Source organism: Chinchilla lanigera, unplaced genomic scaffold (genome assembly GCF_000276665.1).
Source record: "Chinchilla lanigera isolate Chin_1 unplaced genomic scaffold, ChiLan1.0 scaffold00104, whole genome shotgun sequence".
NCBI classification, from domain to species: Eukaryota; Metazoa; Chordata; class Mammalia; order Rodentia; family Chinchillidae; genus Chinchilla; species Chinchilla lanigera.
The window spans coordinates 4,561,539-4,577,301 of NW_004955505.1; the positions used below are offsets into that span (position 1 = coordinate 4,561,539).

Sequence of the window (15,763 nt, forward strand, 5' to 3'; positions counted from 1 at the left end):
GAGACCAGCAGCGCATCATCTTCCCCTCTGGAGCCAGGAAGCGATGCTCAAAGCGAGGACCAGAGCTCCTCCAAAGTGAACGAAAGCCATTCTCAGTGCTAACAAGGTCCGGAGCTCCTCGGAGGATGAAAATAGCCAAGTTCATCAGGAAAGCCAACATGACAAGCTCCTCCAAAAAACCAACAGCTCTTTACAGCTTCCACCAGCTCCAATAGCCTCTCAGCTCCCAACAGCCTCCTTCACCTTCTCCAGGTCTACCTCTTCTGCTGCTGGCAACAGTCCCCAGGTGGGCCTCCCACACCCAGCACCAAGCTTACTCAGTTCAGCCGGGGGTTATAAGTTGACCACCAGTTATCAGTCCACTACAGCCCCCCTCTAATAATTAGTGCAGATTACATCCACAGGATATTCATCTATCACGTTGGTCATTGTTCTATGAAGAAGAGTCAGGAAAAATATAGATACTTTAAAAAATACTGATGTCAATTTAAAGAGGAAAATAGTAGATTTTAGGAAGCAGGGAGGTAGGTGTTTTGCAAGTGGAAAGGGGACACAAGGATGGGGGGAGAGAGGAAGGGCAGTTAAGAAGGACTGAGATGTGATCGGTACATGAACCAGCCCCCAGTAAGAATGTATTCATTATGTACTACAACCATGTACTAATAGAAATTTTAAAATTAAAGAAAAAAAAGTAAAAAAAATACTAATGTATTAATATGCACAGAAAATTCTAATTCAGATTTAGGACTACATTGTTTATCCTTGACCTAGTTGATCCTTATTTATATTAGTTACACCAAAAATCTTGGTTCTGGTTATAATTATTTTATCCCATACATGTAGTCTCAGAATAATTGATATTATTATTCACATAGGATTACTATTAACACTTTAAGATTATTTGGAACTCTTTTCAACCCCAAAGTATGCCTGTACTCTAGAGGTATATTGTAGTCCATGATATAGTCAAATAGTTAAATTTTTATTTTATTTTTAAATTTTTAGTAAAAATTAAGATGTGTTATGTACAGGTACGAATTCCTCATGATGAATGTCGTTATATACTGTCAGTACATACTAACAAAAATTAAAAAGTAAAGTCACTAAAAATCCCTCATTCATTTTCTTCATTTTATCCTAATTTCTAAATTGCTTTTTTAAAAAATTAATGGATAGAATATGCACACAGTTCTAAGGTCTAATTAATAGAACAAAGTACATTAGGGAAGTCTAGCTTCCATCTCTTACCCTTTTCCTTTACTTCCCCCCATTATTAGTTCATTCTATCACTTAAAAAATAGTAGATGCTTCCATTCTCTCCTTGTCATCTTAGGTGAACAGTAGCATCCCACCCTCTTGCTCTGAAAATAAGACCTGGCTGGAAAGTACTCAGCCTTGACAACTAGAGACCGAGAATGCCCGTCCAGTCACCGTTCTCGCCTCCCCTGCCCTTCTGAAGAATAGTGGTGGCGGTGAGGCCGGGACAGGCTGTGTGGGGCCGGCGTGTCTGAGCTCCAGTTGTCAGGGCTGATTGTTTATCAGCTAGGCCTTATCTGGGGGAGACATGGTATGCGTGTGAGTTTCCATCTTGCTTTCTTTGCACACTAGTACATCCTGCGGGTCCCGCCACAGCAGTGAGCAGAGGTCTGCGTTCCTTTTGCAGCTGTGTAGTGCTGTATTGGTGGGTTCATGTAGTTTGTCCAACTGGTCCCTATAATTGATTTTGTTTTAATGTAATGTGAAGGGGTGATTTTAGTGTTACTAGGTTATTAAGACTTTAGAATTCCTTTGTATTCTTAGTGGCTTTGCATGTAACAATAATATTTGTTAAAATGAAACTTCAGTTTTTTTTTTTTTTTTTTGTTTTTTCTCCGGTACCAGGAACCGAACTCACGACCTTGCGCTTGCCAGGCAAGCGCTTTTGCCGCTGAGCTAAATCCCAGCCCCGAAACTTCAGTTTTAAAGCATCTCAAAAAGAGCTCTTTTTCAAACTTAGTTTACATTTCCTTGTGGTGTCATTGCTCCTTGACTAATTATTTGACCATGGTGATAATTTTTAATGTAGTTTATAGCATACATGTGTTATACCATCCAGTCAGAACTGTGAATACTTTGTATCTAGTGAGAAATAAACACAGAGTTGTAATTGAAGTCAGATGATTTTATTTTAATGTGTGGGATTCAACATTTTTCGTTTTTTTTCACCTTTTATGTATATTCATAGAATTTCTTTTTGGTAAGAGACACCTGAATGTATCTTACTTATTCTCTGTTCTATTCATTTATTTCCAATATGATTTGTCAAAAATCCCACTGTCATCACTTTGCCTTAACCATAGGAATGGCCAAGCCACATGTGAGTTCTTGCCGCTGCTCGAGTGTGGCTCTTACAGGACCATCTTCCACTAACTCGAGTGTGCACCTGAGGCGGAAGGAGAGTTCCTGGCACTGCTTTGGGACTTCTTTTTGTTTGTTCATCTCTTTGGGCCTTATGGGAATATAAATCTTTTAAATAACTCCTAAAAACAATATAACTAAGTAAAGAGATATTGTCATTAAGACTTATTTATTGCCAGCACTGTCAGCAGGCAACATTCTGTGAGGTGCTGGGTCACTCTGTGTGTAGCTGACTCTTGTCTTCCTTTTGTCTTCTAGTGCATCCCACTCTTTGTCCAGCTTGTTCTGGAGAGGTTAACTCGAGGGGTCAAAACAAGTGAGCTCCGCACGATGTGTCTACAGGTTGCGATCGCTGCCCTGTACTACAACCCTGACCTGCTGCTGCACACCTTAGAACGAATTCAGCTGCCTCACAACCCTGGACCTATCACTGTACAGTTTGTAAATCAGTGGATGAACGATACAGATTATTTTCTTGGGTATGTGCCTTTTAGATTTTATACTCCGTTACACTTTGTGGGAAGTTTACTTTTTAATATGTACATGTGCAAAAATAATTGGGAGCTGTATTTAGTGGACTGTTAACATAATATTTACTTTTTGAAGAATTAAGACTGTGTTTCAGCAGTGTAATCTAGTAAAAGAATGCAGGCTGGGAAAAGTAAGAGCCCCCCCAACCGGCTTTCTGCGTATCTATATCTAGGCAATCGTTAAGCGTCTGTCTGAATTCTGTGCTGTAAGTGTCTGTGGTTAAACATTGTGAACGGAGTCACGTTTCCCAGGAAGGTCCCAGTCGGGCAAAGATACGGCGTGCTGAGTGTGCTCAGATGGGCATAGCTCTTCGCACATCTCGAGGTGCCTGTTCTCAAGTGTGGGCTTGGGGGAGAGGTAGTTGTCACTCAAGTGCTGCCCATGTAGGCGAGTCTGGCTTTGTGGGAAGCACTCTCCTAGCATTCAAATGTAAGAAAAGTGAGGTCCCAAGTAGTGGTTACGTGCCCGTCTCCGCTGAAGCAAACATTGTAGTGAAAGTATTGTACTGGAATTTGGGTAGTATGGCCTCTAAAATTTGTTTGGAAGTACTGGAAATAAGGAGTGCTCTTTTTAAGTTTTGTAATATGTCACTGCAGACAGTTTGCTGAGAGGAGTGGACATCCAGCAGGAGTTCGCACGCTACCACGTGGGTGGGAGATGGCCCAGGTCTGGATTAGGCTGGTAGAGTAGGATTGGGTAAACGTATTTATAAGATGCTGTGTGTTGGAGGGCTGGGGATGTAGCACAGTGGCACAGCGCCCGCCTGGCAAGTACAAGGTCCTCAGTTCGATTCCTGGTACAAAAGAAAAAAAAAATTGCTATGTGTTCCCTATTCTGTCTGCTTTTTAGGAGAGTGGTTGTCTTAGTTACTTTTCTTGTTGCTGAGACAAAATACCTGACACCCAAAGTTAAAAGAGGAAAGGTTTATGGTAGCTCACAGTCTGTAGAGATTCTTGCATCACATAGCCAAGGTCAGTGGTGGCAAACCTCTTGCACGGTGCTGCAGCTGGATATTTGTTATCACTGAAAGCTCTGAAAGGTTCGCCCTCACTGCCCTAAATCCATTCACCTCTGAAAAACCCCATCTATGGCCAAATGAGGCTTTTGGGAACACCTAGATAAAAGCCATAACACTGGTATTTATGCTACATTAAGATTTGTTAAAACCTTGATGGGGAGAATGTAGTTCAAAAAGAAATTATGCTAAAAGTTGTCTCTGACAAAGGTTTGGAGACAAAGGTTAGAGAGTAGAGATTTGTTCCTGCAGTTGTGTTGCTATGTGTATATGTTTTTCAGTATTTGCAAGCAGTTTTTCAGAGATAGAAAGGCCATCTGTCTTACCTGTGCCATGGATGGCCCATCCTTGGTTAGTGCCTCTTTGGATTCTGAGAGACCGACTAACGAGTCCTCTTCCTGTTGCATGTGGTGTGTACTCTACCAGTCAGGGACTACCTGAGTGAGAAAACCTTCAGGTCAAGTGTAGGTTGTGTCATACTGCTCGGGCAGTAGTGACGTAAATAAGCAACGTGGGTATTGAAGAATAACAGTAGCTCATGATACACTCATCAGTTTGTTCCAGTCTCATTTTAAATAAATCATGGCAAGTAAGTTTTTCTTTTAAGAGTATCATACTAATATAGTAGTCTTTTAATATCTCTATCTTGTAACGCTTTCAAGAAGCACTTCATAGAAAAATGCCTGCTGTAAAGTTGGCCAGTTTTCCTTCAGAATTGCGTTTTCTTTATGCTGTACGGTCACAGAGGGTGCTGATAGATTTACTCGTAGCCCTTAGGCTCAGCACACCAGATGCGAGGTTTGTGAACACGCTTTTGGCACCTGGGTTAGTGCAGAGTACATGTACCAAGAAGCCTCGAGGACCGGGCTCATGATGGAGGAGTCTGCGAACTTCATTTTCTCCCCATTGTAGAAATTTTATGTTGTCAAAATGCAGATGTTTCTGCTTTAGCAACATTCATTATGCCAACACTTAGAGACTTTGCATTAATCACAAATTGATGTTACAACAAGATTCATCATAGTAATCTCAGGTTCTCATAGGTCTTTGATGTCAGTAATTGGTTCATAACATTTAATTTAATAGCGCTTCATACAGTGCAAAACTGAAGCTATTTCTAAATAACTCTGAGGAATCTTTAGCGTACACCTTGGGCATTTCTTTTTGTAGTTTCTCTGGATGTTGTCCTTTATTGCATTGTTCATGTCTACATTTTTTTTCTTCACAATTTGCAGGCATCATGACCGGAAGATGTGTATAATAGGGCTGAGTATCCTTCTGGAGTTACAGAACCGGCCTCCTGCAGTAGAAGCTGTGGTGGGACAGATCGTGCCCTCAGTCCTTTTCCTTTTCCTTGGCCTAAAGCAGGTCTGTGCGACTAGACAACTGGTGCACCGGGATGATCGTTCAAAGGTGGAGAAAGCTGATATGGAAGAAAATGGTAAATAAAATTTTCTGATTTGTCTGGAATTGATTTTGAGTTGAGTTTGCATTTTCTTTGAATTTTAGTTTGATGGAGTCATTAAGGAAATTTACATTCACGGGTCTACTGCACATGTAACAAGTATTGTGGGTTTGGTTACTTGTAATTGATTACCTGAAGTGGGATCAATTTAGCTTTCTGTATCTCTTGACACTTAAAACTGCCTTGATTTTAAGTGGAGCCTAATGGAGGTTATTATAGGTTAGGAAATACGTTTGTAACAGAAGCAAATGGTCTTGACTGTAGATTAGATTAGGAACCTACTGTTTCTTTTTTTGTTTTGTTTTGTTTTGTTTTTTGAGGCAGAGTCTTGCTGTATAGTTCAGGCTGCCCCTGAACTCACTATGTAGCCCAGGCTGGCCTTGAACTTGCGGCAATCCTCCTGCCCCAGCCTCCCATATGCTGGGATTACAGGCATGCACCACCATGCCCTACCTGCTTCATTTTCTTATTTATGCTAATAGATTTAAGGCAGCAACCTTGAATTAAATGAACCACTAAGAACAGAATTATCAGGGCAGTGGATTGGTAGAGATTGTCTGATTAAAAAAACAACAACAAAAAAGGACATATGTGATTGATCTTCAAAAATTGTAAGTGCTTTACATATAAATTTAGAGCAAAGCACATAAAGATGATTTGCTCATTTGAGAGATTGTTAGTGCCAGTTCTTTCAGACTATTATTTTAGGTAATGATGAGCTTATGCAGCTTCACGCTGGGGACTGGGGAGTGGCACTGTCCACCTCTTTGGTAGTTTTTTTCTCTTCTATTTAAAAACAGTTCCTTTCTTCTTTCTTTTTTTTGCCTAGAAAGATCAGAATTGTTCTAGAAAAACATAGAAATCTATTTTTTATGCTAAATTCTGCGATTTTGGCAAGTATAGATTTAAAACACTCTTCACTTAATTGGCAGCTTGTTCATGTACAAGGGTGTTAAACTGCCTTTCTCCCGCTCCCAATGCAAAACACCCTCTGATTTGTTTTTCTGAATTCAAAGTAGGTCTTTTGAAGTTGTACTCTTCTTAGACGTTTTTTTCTGTTATGTGGTGGGAACTAAGCATATGTCAATAATTGTAGAATTCTTTTTCATTATGTTATATACTCTAATTTCTTGGTTTGTTAACTTTATTAGCTTCTAACTAATGGCTTGGAGGAGAAATTTTTAGTAATTTCAAGCTTGAAAAAGGAATTTCTAGGAATTTCTAGTCTGGCTCATTAAATTTCACACTAAAGTGTGGAATGACTACCTCGCAAATATTATTTCTTGCTCTCTTTGTTATCATACCTTTGCAATCGTAGCTTTTTTTCTTCCCCACACATCTGGTCCAAAACTATGGCTTCTTGTCTTATCCCTAAAGTACGTGTGTTTAACCCAGTGGTTTCAGTATAGCATGTTTTATGGAACCAGCTGTAGACTAATATTGCCTGGTTTGAATTTGCTCCAGGTTTTTCTTCTTAGGTTGATGTTTATTCTTCATTTATTGCCTTCTGATTACAGACTTCCAGCTACAGTGCACCTCTAACTGAACAAATTAGTACTGAACATAGGGGATGTGTAATTTGGTTTTTTATTTTCCTAAGCCGTGTGTAGCTGCTTCTTTATTTTTCCTTGCATTTTTATATTTTTACTGTTTCTGTAACAGAGAGGACCTTCCCATTTGAACATTTCTGAGCAGTTCATTGTCTACTCAAGAGACCTTAATTGGCAGTGAGAGGTCATTGTTTTTAAGACATGTGAACAGACTGCAAAATCACATTTTTTGACAGAAGGAAATTGCGGGGGATCTGCAGTTAAATAGTACTCTTATATTAATGGGGCAGCCACAGCATCACATTAACAGTGCTCAGCTGGACTACAGGGTTAGGGAAATTGTTTTCAAAGGGGATGAAGACATTCTCAATTTAGCAAGCTACAGTAAAGTTTATAATTCCAGGTAAGATTATGTGGTAATATTTCCATTTCCAGAGTATTTTGTAATCTTTGTTTTTTTATGGACTCTTACGTCCTTGTATGTTTGATTCCTTTTCAATGATTGGATTCACAGAGGAGATTTCCAGTGATGAGGAGGAGACAAATGTAAGCGCTCAAGCCATGCAGTCAAATAACAGGAGAGGCGAGGAGGAGGAGGAGGACGATGACGACTGGGATGAAGAAGTGCTGGAAGAAACCGCTCTGGAGGGGTTCAGCACGCCGCTCGACCTTGAGGATAGTGTGGATGAATATCAGTTTTTTACACAGGCTCTGCTGAGTACGTCTTTATGCATCTTGAGATACTTTTCCTAAACTTTCTTCGTGGTAGAAGTTGTTTTGGGATCTACTCAAAAATTGGTCCAGACTCTTTTTTAAAAATACATTTTTATTACAGAAATATCTAAACATATGCAAAATGAGAGATTAGTGTAATGAAACATTCATCAGCCAGTCCTTGCAGCTTTCGTCGTTGTGAAGTATGTGGCGGGGAGCTTGTAGCTTATCCTCACAGAAGAATTTCAGAAGTATCTACAGATACTGTTCATCCTTTTGGCACAAGGGCAGGCATTGCCACAGAGAAGGAAGTACTTCAGGCACATTTTACGCAAGGCTTGTGGTCACACACCGATTAGTAATTCACAGTCCCCGTGGAAAGGAACCAATCCACTTGTCTTACAGAGTGGCTCCTTACTACTTAAACAATTTACGACTTTGTAGAGCAAAAGACACTATAATTGTAGAGGACTCATTAAAAATTGGGAGAAAATATTTGTCACATGTGTCACAGGCTTAAAATGTGCAGTATCTGGCCAGGCATGGTAGCGCACGCCTGTAATCTCAGCACTTGGGAGGCTGAGGCAGGAGGATCACTGTAAGTTTGGGGCCAGTGTAGGCTACAAAGTGAGTTTAAGGTGAGCCTGAACTGCATAGCAAATCCCTATCTCAAAAAAAAAATCCAAAGGCCTTCTGCAGATGAGTAAGCCCAGTAAATTAGTACGCAAATGGAAGATGTAAATGTGGAAACTTTACAGAATAATAATAGTGAACCAATGAAAATATTTAGGAAATTATTAGTCAAATAGATGATAATGAAAAAAATCCCAGTAATGCTTATGATTTGTCTTTTGAGCAAGGTGAGCATTTTTGCATATAAGATGTTGTTATTCACAAGGCGACACTTGTGTAACACACTGACGTTATTCAGTGTTGCTGTAAATACCATCAATGGGGCTAGAAGCCTCTGTGCATTTATTGAAAGTTAGCCGGAGCTGGAGGCAGAGTACAGGGAGCAGCACCCACGGCACGAGCACAGTGAAAGAAGTGAGTGTGAATGTGGAGGGGCGCGCAGGGCCGCTCTGAGACCCTTCCTTCCGAACCCGGCCCCCATCATCGCTGGGAGTGTGCCTGGGCTGCGGCCTTGGTGCGCACAGCAGTGTGAAGATGCCTCGCGGGTGGCTAGGGCCCGTTTGTGCCCGATGCACAGAGCATCGCTCGGCATCTCTGAGGGAAGGCCGCGGTCCGCAGTGGCAGCCTTTGCCGCGCCTGTGGCCTGCAGTGTGGCCGAGAGCGTCCGCAGGGAGCGGACCAGGACGTGGCACTTGGCTCCGGAGGAGTTCTCAGGTTGTGGCATGCCAATGAGCTGAGGGGGTCTGAGTGCGTGAAGCCCTGGTTAACATAAGAGTGATGGGGTGCTTGCTTAGGCAGCACGTATACTTAAAAAAGAGTGGTAGAGCTGTGGATGGAGGGTGGAATTTCATGCAAAGAAGAAGATAGGTGTGGCCAAAGAGTCAAAGGTGTGAAGGTGGTGTTTTTTCAAGTACTGGTGATTGAACCCAGGGCCTTCGTACTGAGCTACACTCCCAGCCCTTTTTTTACTTTTGACTTTGAGACAGGGTCTTGCTACATTGCTGTTTCCAGGCTGGGCTCAAGGGTGTGATCTTCCTGCCTCACCCTCCCAGAGTGCTGGGATTACAGGTGTGCACCACTGTACTGCTAACAGTGCTGAGGGTCCACAGTGGTTACCTGGGAGACTAATAGAAACGGATGGAAAGGAGGGCATAGGAGGGGTTGGAATGCAGAAGTTTGATTTGCTTTTAGCTGTGTTGCATTTGAGGGCAGCTGTTGAAGTAGAAAGGGCCCGGAGATTAAGGGGAGATTCAGCCTAGGGCACAGACTGAGTCCGGTGTGGGAGCAGTGCTGGAGCTGCAGGAGCGGGTAAGCTCCACAGGAAGGTGGTTACTGCAGGGCTGCAGGTGTCCTGGGGCCCGACCTCAGGGAATGCCCTAACTAGTAAGCTCCAGACAGAAGTTGAGGGGAGGACAGCACAGAGCGGAGCTCAGCAGGCCCCACCGTCCTCTGGTGCCCCAGGTAGCGGAGTTCTCAGAGGGCACTCGGAAGTGGCCCTCCGTTCCTCACCCTGGCTTGTAGGCTTTGACCATGCCACTTGTTTCTCTGAGAGGATAACTGTCTCCGGACTCTTCTCTTCCCCTCCTCCTCCCGCACATGCCTGAAACACAACAGCTGTGCAGAGTCGAGATGCTGCCTGGTACCAGCAGCTGACGGCCCCCCTGAGTGACGACCAGAAGAGGATGCTGCAGGAGGTGTACACCTTGGCAGAGCACCGAAGGGCGGCGGCAGGTCAGTGGCGTTCGGGTGGCATAGTGCTGGGGTCAGCCTTCTTTGATGTGCCAGGTGGCACTGAAATAGTATTTTTTAAATTGTTAGAGGTGGGATGTGGTGGCACATGCGTGTAATCCCAGTACTCAGGAGGCTGAGGCAGGAGAATCTTTGCAAGTTCAAGGCCAGGCTAGGCTGCATAGTGAGACTCTAGCTCAAAAAACAAACAAAATTTTAGAGACCAGTTCATGAAAATTAAGAATTTCATTATGGAATAGTTGTATTTTAATCATCCATCATAATTCCTTAGCCCTGCAAAAACCTGAGCTTCATTAACTCTTACAAGGAGCTTGTACTCCTAGCAGTAAAATGGTGCATCAGTCAGCTTGCTGTTGCAATGACAAAGTGCCCGAGAAATCAGCTTATCGGGGGAACAGGGCATTTTGGCTCAAGGTTCAGTCCACGTATCCTGGCCCTGTTGCCTTTGGTCCTGTGACGAGGCAGTGTGTCCTGGCAGAAGCCTATAGCATGGGAAACCTGCTTCCCTTGAGGCTGCTGGGGAGCAGAGAGAAAGGTAAGAGGGGCCAGGGTCCAGTGTCCCCTTCCAGGGCACAACCTGAGGGACCGACTTCGACTTCCTCCTCCTCCTCCTCGCTCCCACCTGAGCCCTCTGCCGCCTCCTGTCACAGGCTGGTGACCAGGCCAAAACATGGGACCTTTGGGCGACATTTAGGAGCTAAACCAGAGCATGTTCTCCGTTTCTATTTGTTGGGCTTTATGCTTTCTTATCTATTGTTGATTTTCAGTTTTAAGATGGATGAGTTATTTTATACTGAGATTATTCTAGGCACTCCTAAATCAACAGTGGAAAAGATTTTGCAAAAAATGTTAGTAGGAAACGTGAACTATACTTCTAGAGTTTAGAACTCTGGTTCTTCCACAGAGATTCAGCTCTTCAGATTGTCTGTGAGATGTTTGGGTCCCCTTTCATCCATAGTGACAGAAGCTACTGAAATCCAGTGTTGAGACTTCTTCTTTTTTTTTTTTTTTTTTTGTCTTTTTGAGGCAAGGTCTTGCTACACAGTTCAGGCTGGCCTTGAGCTCACTTTGTAGCCCAGGCTGGCTTCGAAATTGCAGCAATCCTCCTGCCTCAGCCTCCCGAATGCTGGGATAACAGGCGTACGCCACCACACCTGGCTGAGACTTCTTTTTATTTCACTCATTTAAGCAGTTTTTCTGTGGTAGTAAACATAACTACTTATTGACCTGTCAAAGGTGACATTCACTTTGGCAGAGTAACTAATACTAGGATTCACATTTCTGCACAGGTCTGAGTATATGACAGTGATAGCGAAACTTTCAGAGCTTTTGATGATAATCAGCTGGCTACAGCATGCACGCCATGGGTTGGCCACCACTGGTATAGAAAGAATCCGGCTGTGAGGTTATTTCTAGTCTTTTATCTTAAATACTCTTCTGTTTTTCTGTGTGTGTTTTTTATAAATACTAGAGGCAAAGAAGAAGATTGAACAGCAGGGTGGCTTCACATTTGAAAACAAAGGCGTCCTCTCTGCGTTTAACTTCGGGACCCTGCCCAGCAACAACTAAAGCAAGGGACATCAGTTGACCACAGGCCACCGACTGTGCGGTTTCACAGGGGGTGGGGTCAGGGGCGGAGCTGAGGGGTGCTTTTCAGGGCCTCCTGCCACACTGGTCACCGTCTGGCACCTGGCAACACTCTCATCCACTCCTTTCCCTGAGACCCTTCCCCCCGAGATCCTTATTTTCAGCAGCTACTGTAATGTACGAGCGAGGAAGAGCAGAATCAGTGCATTGAAAAGGACGGCCATCTGCTCCACAGGCGGAGGCCCCGGGGGGTTTTCAGAGGATTGGATCCACTTGCACGTCTCAGGTTTTTGCCATGCAGAATCAATAGATTTATGCGGATAACAGTGCCTTCTGTTGTACATGACTTATCAGAAACATTTTTTGGAGTGCATTGCAATTTTTTTAAAGCATAAAACATATTTCTAGATATAATGTAAACCTTGGTTACATGTCGACTTATTCTGCATTTTACTCTGTGAATTTACTGGTAGGCAGTTAGCTGCAGGACACTCTGGTTTCAAAACCATCACTGCCCCTTCGCCCGCCGCCCTGCTGCAGGGGCTGTCTTCAGGGGCTGTAAAGTGTGCGCTGGCTCTGGTTTTTCATAAGGTGTTCTGTGGCTTTTTAAAGAAGTGTCTCCCCCTTCCACCATATTTTTCTACCTTGAAAGGGGTGGTGTTTCTTTCAGAATCAGCAAGTGCGTGTATCAGTTTCCTTTCTAACCTGGTAGGTGTAAGTTCAGGAGTCAACAGCTGCGTGGCAGCATGTGGCGGGGCCTCGCTGGTCACTGGTGTTAGCAGCACGTCTGAGTGGATTGCGAGTCGTACTCAGGCAGTGAATTCTTCGTTACACCTAAAGCACCGTCGCGCTGCTAGCGGGCAGGCTTTCTGGACGGGGCTCACATCTCAGTAACTCATTCCAGCCGTGTTGGGCCAGGGTCCAAAGCATTTTATAATGACATTTTTTTTATTTAACAAAAGAGCCAAGCAAATATAATTTCCTGCTTTCTCACCCATCTGAATTTTTTTCTGATCTAATTTGTTTTAGTCATTATTATAGCAGTTTGGCTTCTGAAATTTTCTAAGCATGGAGTATGTTGGTCATCTTCATGCTTGATGTAACGTGACCTACAGAAAATATTGCAGATGGAGGTTTTTCTGAATTATTCAAGACCAGAATATGGATCTGCGTGTTTTCATGCAGTACAGTGAAATGTACCTTGAGAACTTAGCATTTTACAGGGTTTCCTTTTGTGTGTGTGTGGAACGTCTGCAGGTCAAATTTCCCACCTGTGACTGGTAGAAGTTTTCCCAGGTGCTTCCTCTATTACCGACCCTTATTCACATTAACTGTTTAAAATTTTAGGTTATTGAAGTAATTTTTATAGAAGTGGCCTGAAAAGCCGAGTTCTGGGGTTAAAGGAGCCTCTGCTTTCCCACCTCTACTTCGGGGTGTGGGAACCAAGAGCCTGTCCCTCCGCCCCGGCAACTAGAAGACGGCGTGGGGGGAGTCTCAGAGGGTTTCGGAGCGCTCCATGTCCCATGCGGTTCAATTTTAACGTGCGTACAAGACCTTCACACTGGATGGTGCGAGGCGTGTGCTTTAGAGATTTATTTTGTGATGTGTTGTCTTCTGCAGTATTAAAGGGAAAGAAGTGTTAATGTGCATCACCTTATCTTGTTTTTAAGCCAGAGTAGTTGTATGATTTTGTTACCAGCAGTGCTAACCTGAATGTGATCTGGTTACCTTGGAAATGCAGGAACTTACATGAATGTACTGTAAAATAAAATGCGAACCGATCCCTGGGATTCCAGTCTCTTCTGTGTGAAGCGTTCTCTGAGAGGGGGAGGTGGCTTAGGTGGGTGATGACTGGGGTTCTTCATCTGCGAGGCTGCAAGGCTTTATCTGAGCCGGCCAGGGATTGCAGGACCTGCGGCATAGGGGGCGTAGTCGAGCGCCTGGGCCCAGGCTTTGACCAGGGACTCTAGACGGGCAACAGAAGCCCCGGGAGAGCACAGGCCACTCAGCCGCAGCAGCACATTTCGAGAAGAGGAAGGGCGACTACAGTGGAGCCATTGCCGAACTGTGACACACGGGGAGTGGCCAGCACTGCTTGGGAAAACTCCAGCCTTTTGAGTGTCAGTATGTCCCCGTGTGACAATGAGACCTTCTCCCCGTGTTCAGGCCAACCCGAGCCAGGGCATTTTAAATCAGTGACACTTTCTAAGGTAGAAAACAGTTATTTCGCTGGGCATGGTGGCTACGCCTGTAATCCCAGCACTTGACAGGCTGAGGCAGGAAGATCACTGTGAGCTCAAGGCCAGCCTGGGCTACATAGTGAGTTCTGGCCTGAACTACAAAGTGAGACCTTGTTTCAGAAAAAGAAAACAGTTATGTTAAATTGCCCTTCAAGTAGTAGAATCAACAAATACATAGTTTTCTGTATAGGAGACTGAAAACTATAATAAATCCATGGAGGAAAGCAAAGGAAACTTGGCTGTATGTTAAGGACCCTTCCATGTACAGATGCACACACCATGCACACATGACTCATCTGCACAGACAAATCCAGAAGGGCCGCCGTGCATGCTAACCTGCCCTGCCCTTCCTCCTTTGGGATGCACGGATGCGGCTCACTGTGGCTGGGCTGGGTGTTTTGAGCAGTCCGCAGCGAGCAAGGCTCCAGAACCAGCAAGGAGGATGTTCTGTGCTTTGTGGCTGGACTGTTTGGAGAGAAGCACCGTAGTCACGGCTGGTCCTGCGGGCAGCAGGTCGCTGGTGGTGGGAGAGGCTGGCTGACGCGCTGGTAGAGGAAGAAAAGGGGTGCAGGGTCTGCTGTCGGGAAAGGGGAGCGGCTGCGGCCACTTGCTGCGGGGCACATGACAAGCAGCTCACCTGGAGACTACCCAGCTTGAGGAAGGGACTTCCCAACTGGAGGGGCCTCAAGACTTCCCACAGAATCTGGAACTTACAGGGGCTGGAAGCCACCCAGGCAGGAGTGGCCAGGTGGAGACTTTCCCCCGAGGAGCTCCAGAGGCTTGAAGGGAAAACCTGAGAGATGGGAGCTTCACGGCAGGGTCTCCTGGGCACCTTTTGGCAGTGACCCTTGACCCAGCACACACTTCCTGCTGCCTAGGGAGTGACAGCCATACCCTGTCTCTCCCTTGCAGTCAGACGCCCCTGGACCTTTCCTGCAGCTGCACCTTCTTGCTGATTTCCGTGCAGTCTGATCCTCCAGTGTCGCCGGAGCATCTCCTGGAGCATGTCAGGGAGCTAGCATTCCTCCTCTTTTGCAGCACTGTTCTGTGCTGCCTTGAATTGCTCCCATCATCAGTTATAGACTTGACCATGTTACAGGCTTGCAAGGTATTTTGTAGACGTTGCACTCATAATGCCTTGCGTCTGGTGGCCGAGCATGGTTAATAGAATGAACAAGCGGGTAACTGAGTGCTGAGGCTCTGCCAAAGAGCTTGGAGCCTAGAACATCTCATGGGCCCAAACAAGACCTAGAGACAGTAGGTTCCTGGGGAGGCCTTGGCTTTTATAAGGAGTGGGAGCCCCTCCCTGCAAGGGAAGGGTGCGGGGTCAGTGTGCCCTGCTTCCTGTTTCCGTGTCCAGCGCGGGCTTCATGTGCTGGGGCATTCAGGGTAGTTGTGGTTTCTTTCCTCCGCAGCCCTGTTTTCCTTCAGTTCTACGATGTAGCAGCGCTTTCTCTTCACTCCCCTCCTCTCTGCCTAATTTCTAAGCTTGTCCATCCCGGGGACACTCACGGCCTCCTCTGCACGCCCAAGCGCCACAGTTCACTGATTCTGTCTTGACAGTACATTCCAAGTCTTTCCTTCTTTCTGTATTTCCTCAGTGGAAGCCACAGCCATCTCTTTCCCAGTGTGCTAGTATCTCTAAATCTGAGGACTTCGCTCCTGCTCGTGCGTCCCACCTCACTGTCCTTACCTGTTGTTCACACAATAGAATGATTTTTTTAAAGTGCAGATCTTGACTATGTAACAGATTTGACTAAGACATCGTCCTTACATACCTGTGCTGGCCTTCGTAATGTGGCCTGTTCTCAGCTGTCTCATCACGTGCCGAGTCCTAAGTGCACTCCTGCTGTGAACTGGTTTCTTCTCTTTCCAACTGGTT

The 15,763-nt window shown here is 44.8% G+C and overlaps 1 protein-coding gene across 1 annotated transcript in view; it reads left to right on the top strand.

Annotated features, from left to right (window-relative positions):
* Ipo8 (importin 8) overlaps positions 1-13,431 on the top strand; it is an 84,232-nt gene extending 70,801 nt beyond the window's left edge. Inside the window, exons 21-25 of the mRNA XM_005407134.2 lie at positions 2,656-2,876; positions 5,179-5,384; positions 7,473-7,676; positions 9,920-10,036; positions 11,526-13,431. Of these exons, the coding sequence (XP_005407191.1) occupies positions 2,656-2,876; positions 5,179-5,384; positions 7,473-7,676; positions 9,920-10,036; positions 11,526-11,623 (846 nt within the window). The 3' untranslated portion in view covers positions 11,624-13,431. The remainder of the gene's footprint in view (positions 1-2,655; positions 2,877-5,178; positions 5,385-7,472; positions 7,677-9,919; positions 10,037-11,525) is intronic.
* The last annotated feature ends 2,332 nt before the right edge of the window (positions 13,432-15,763 follow it).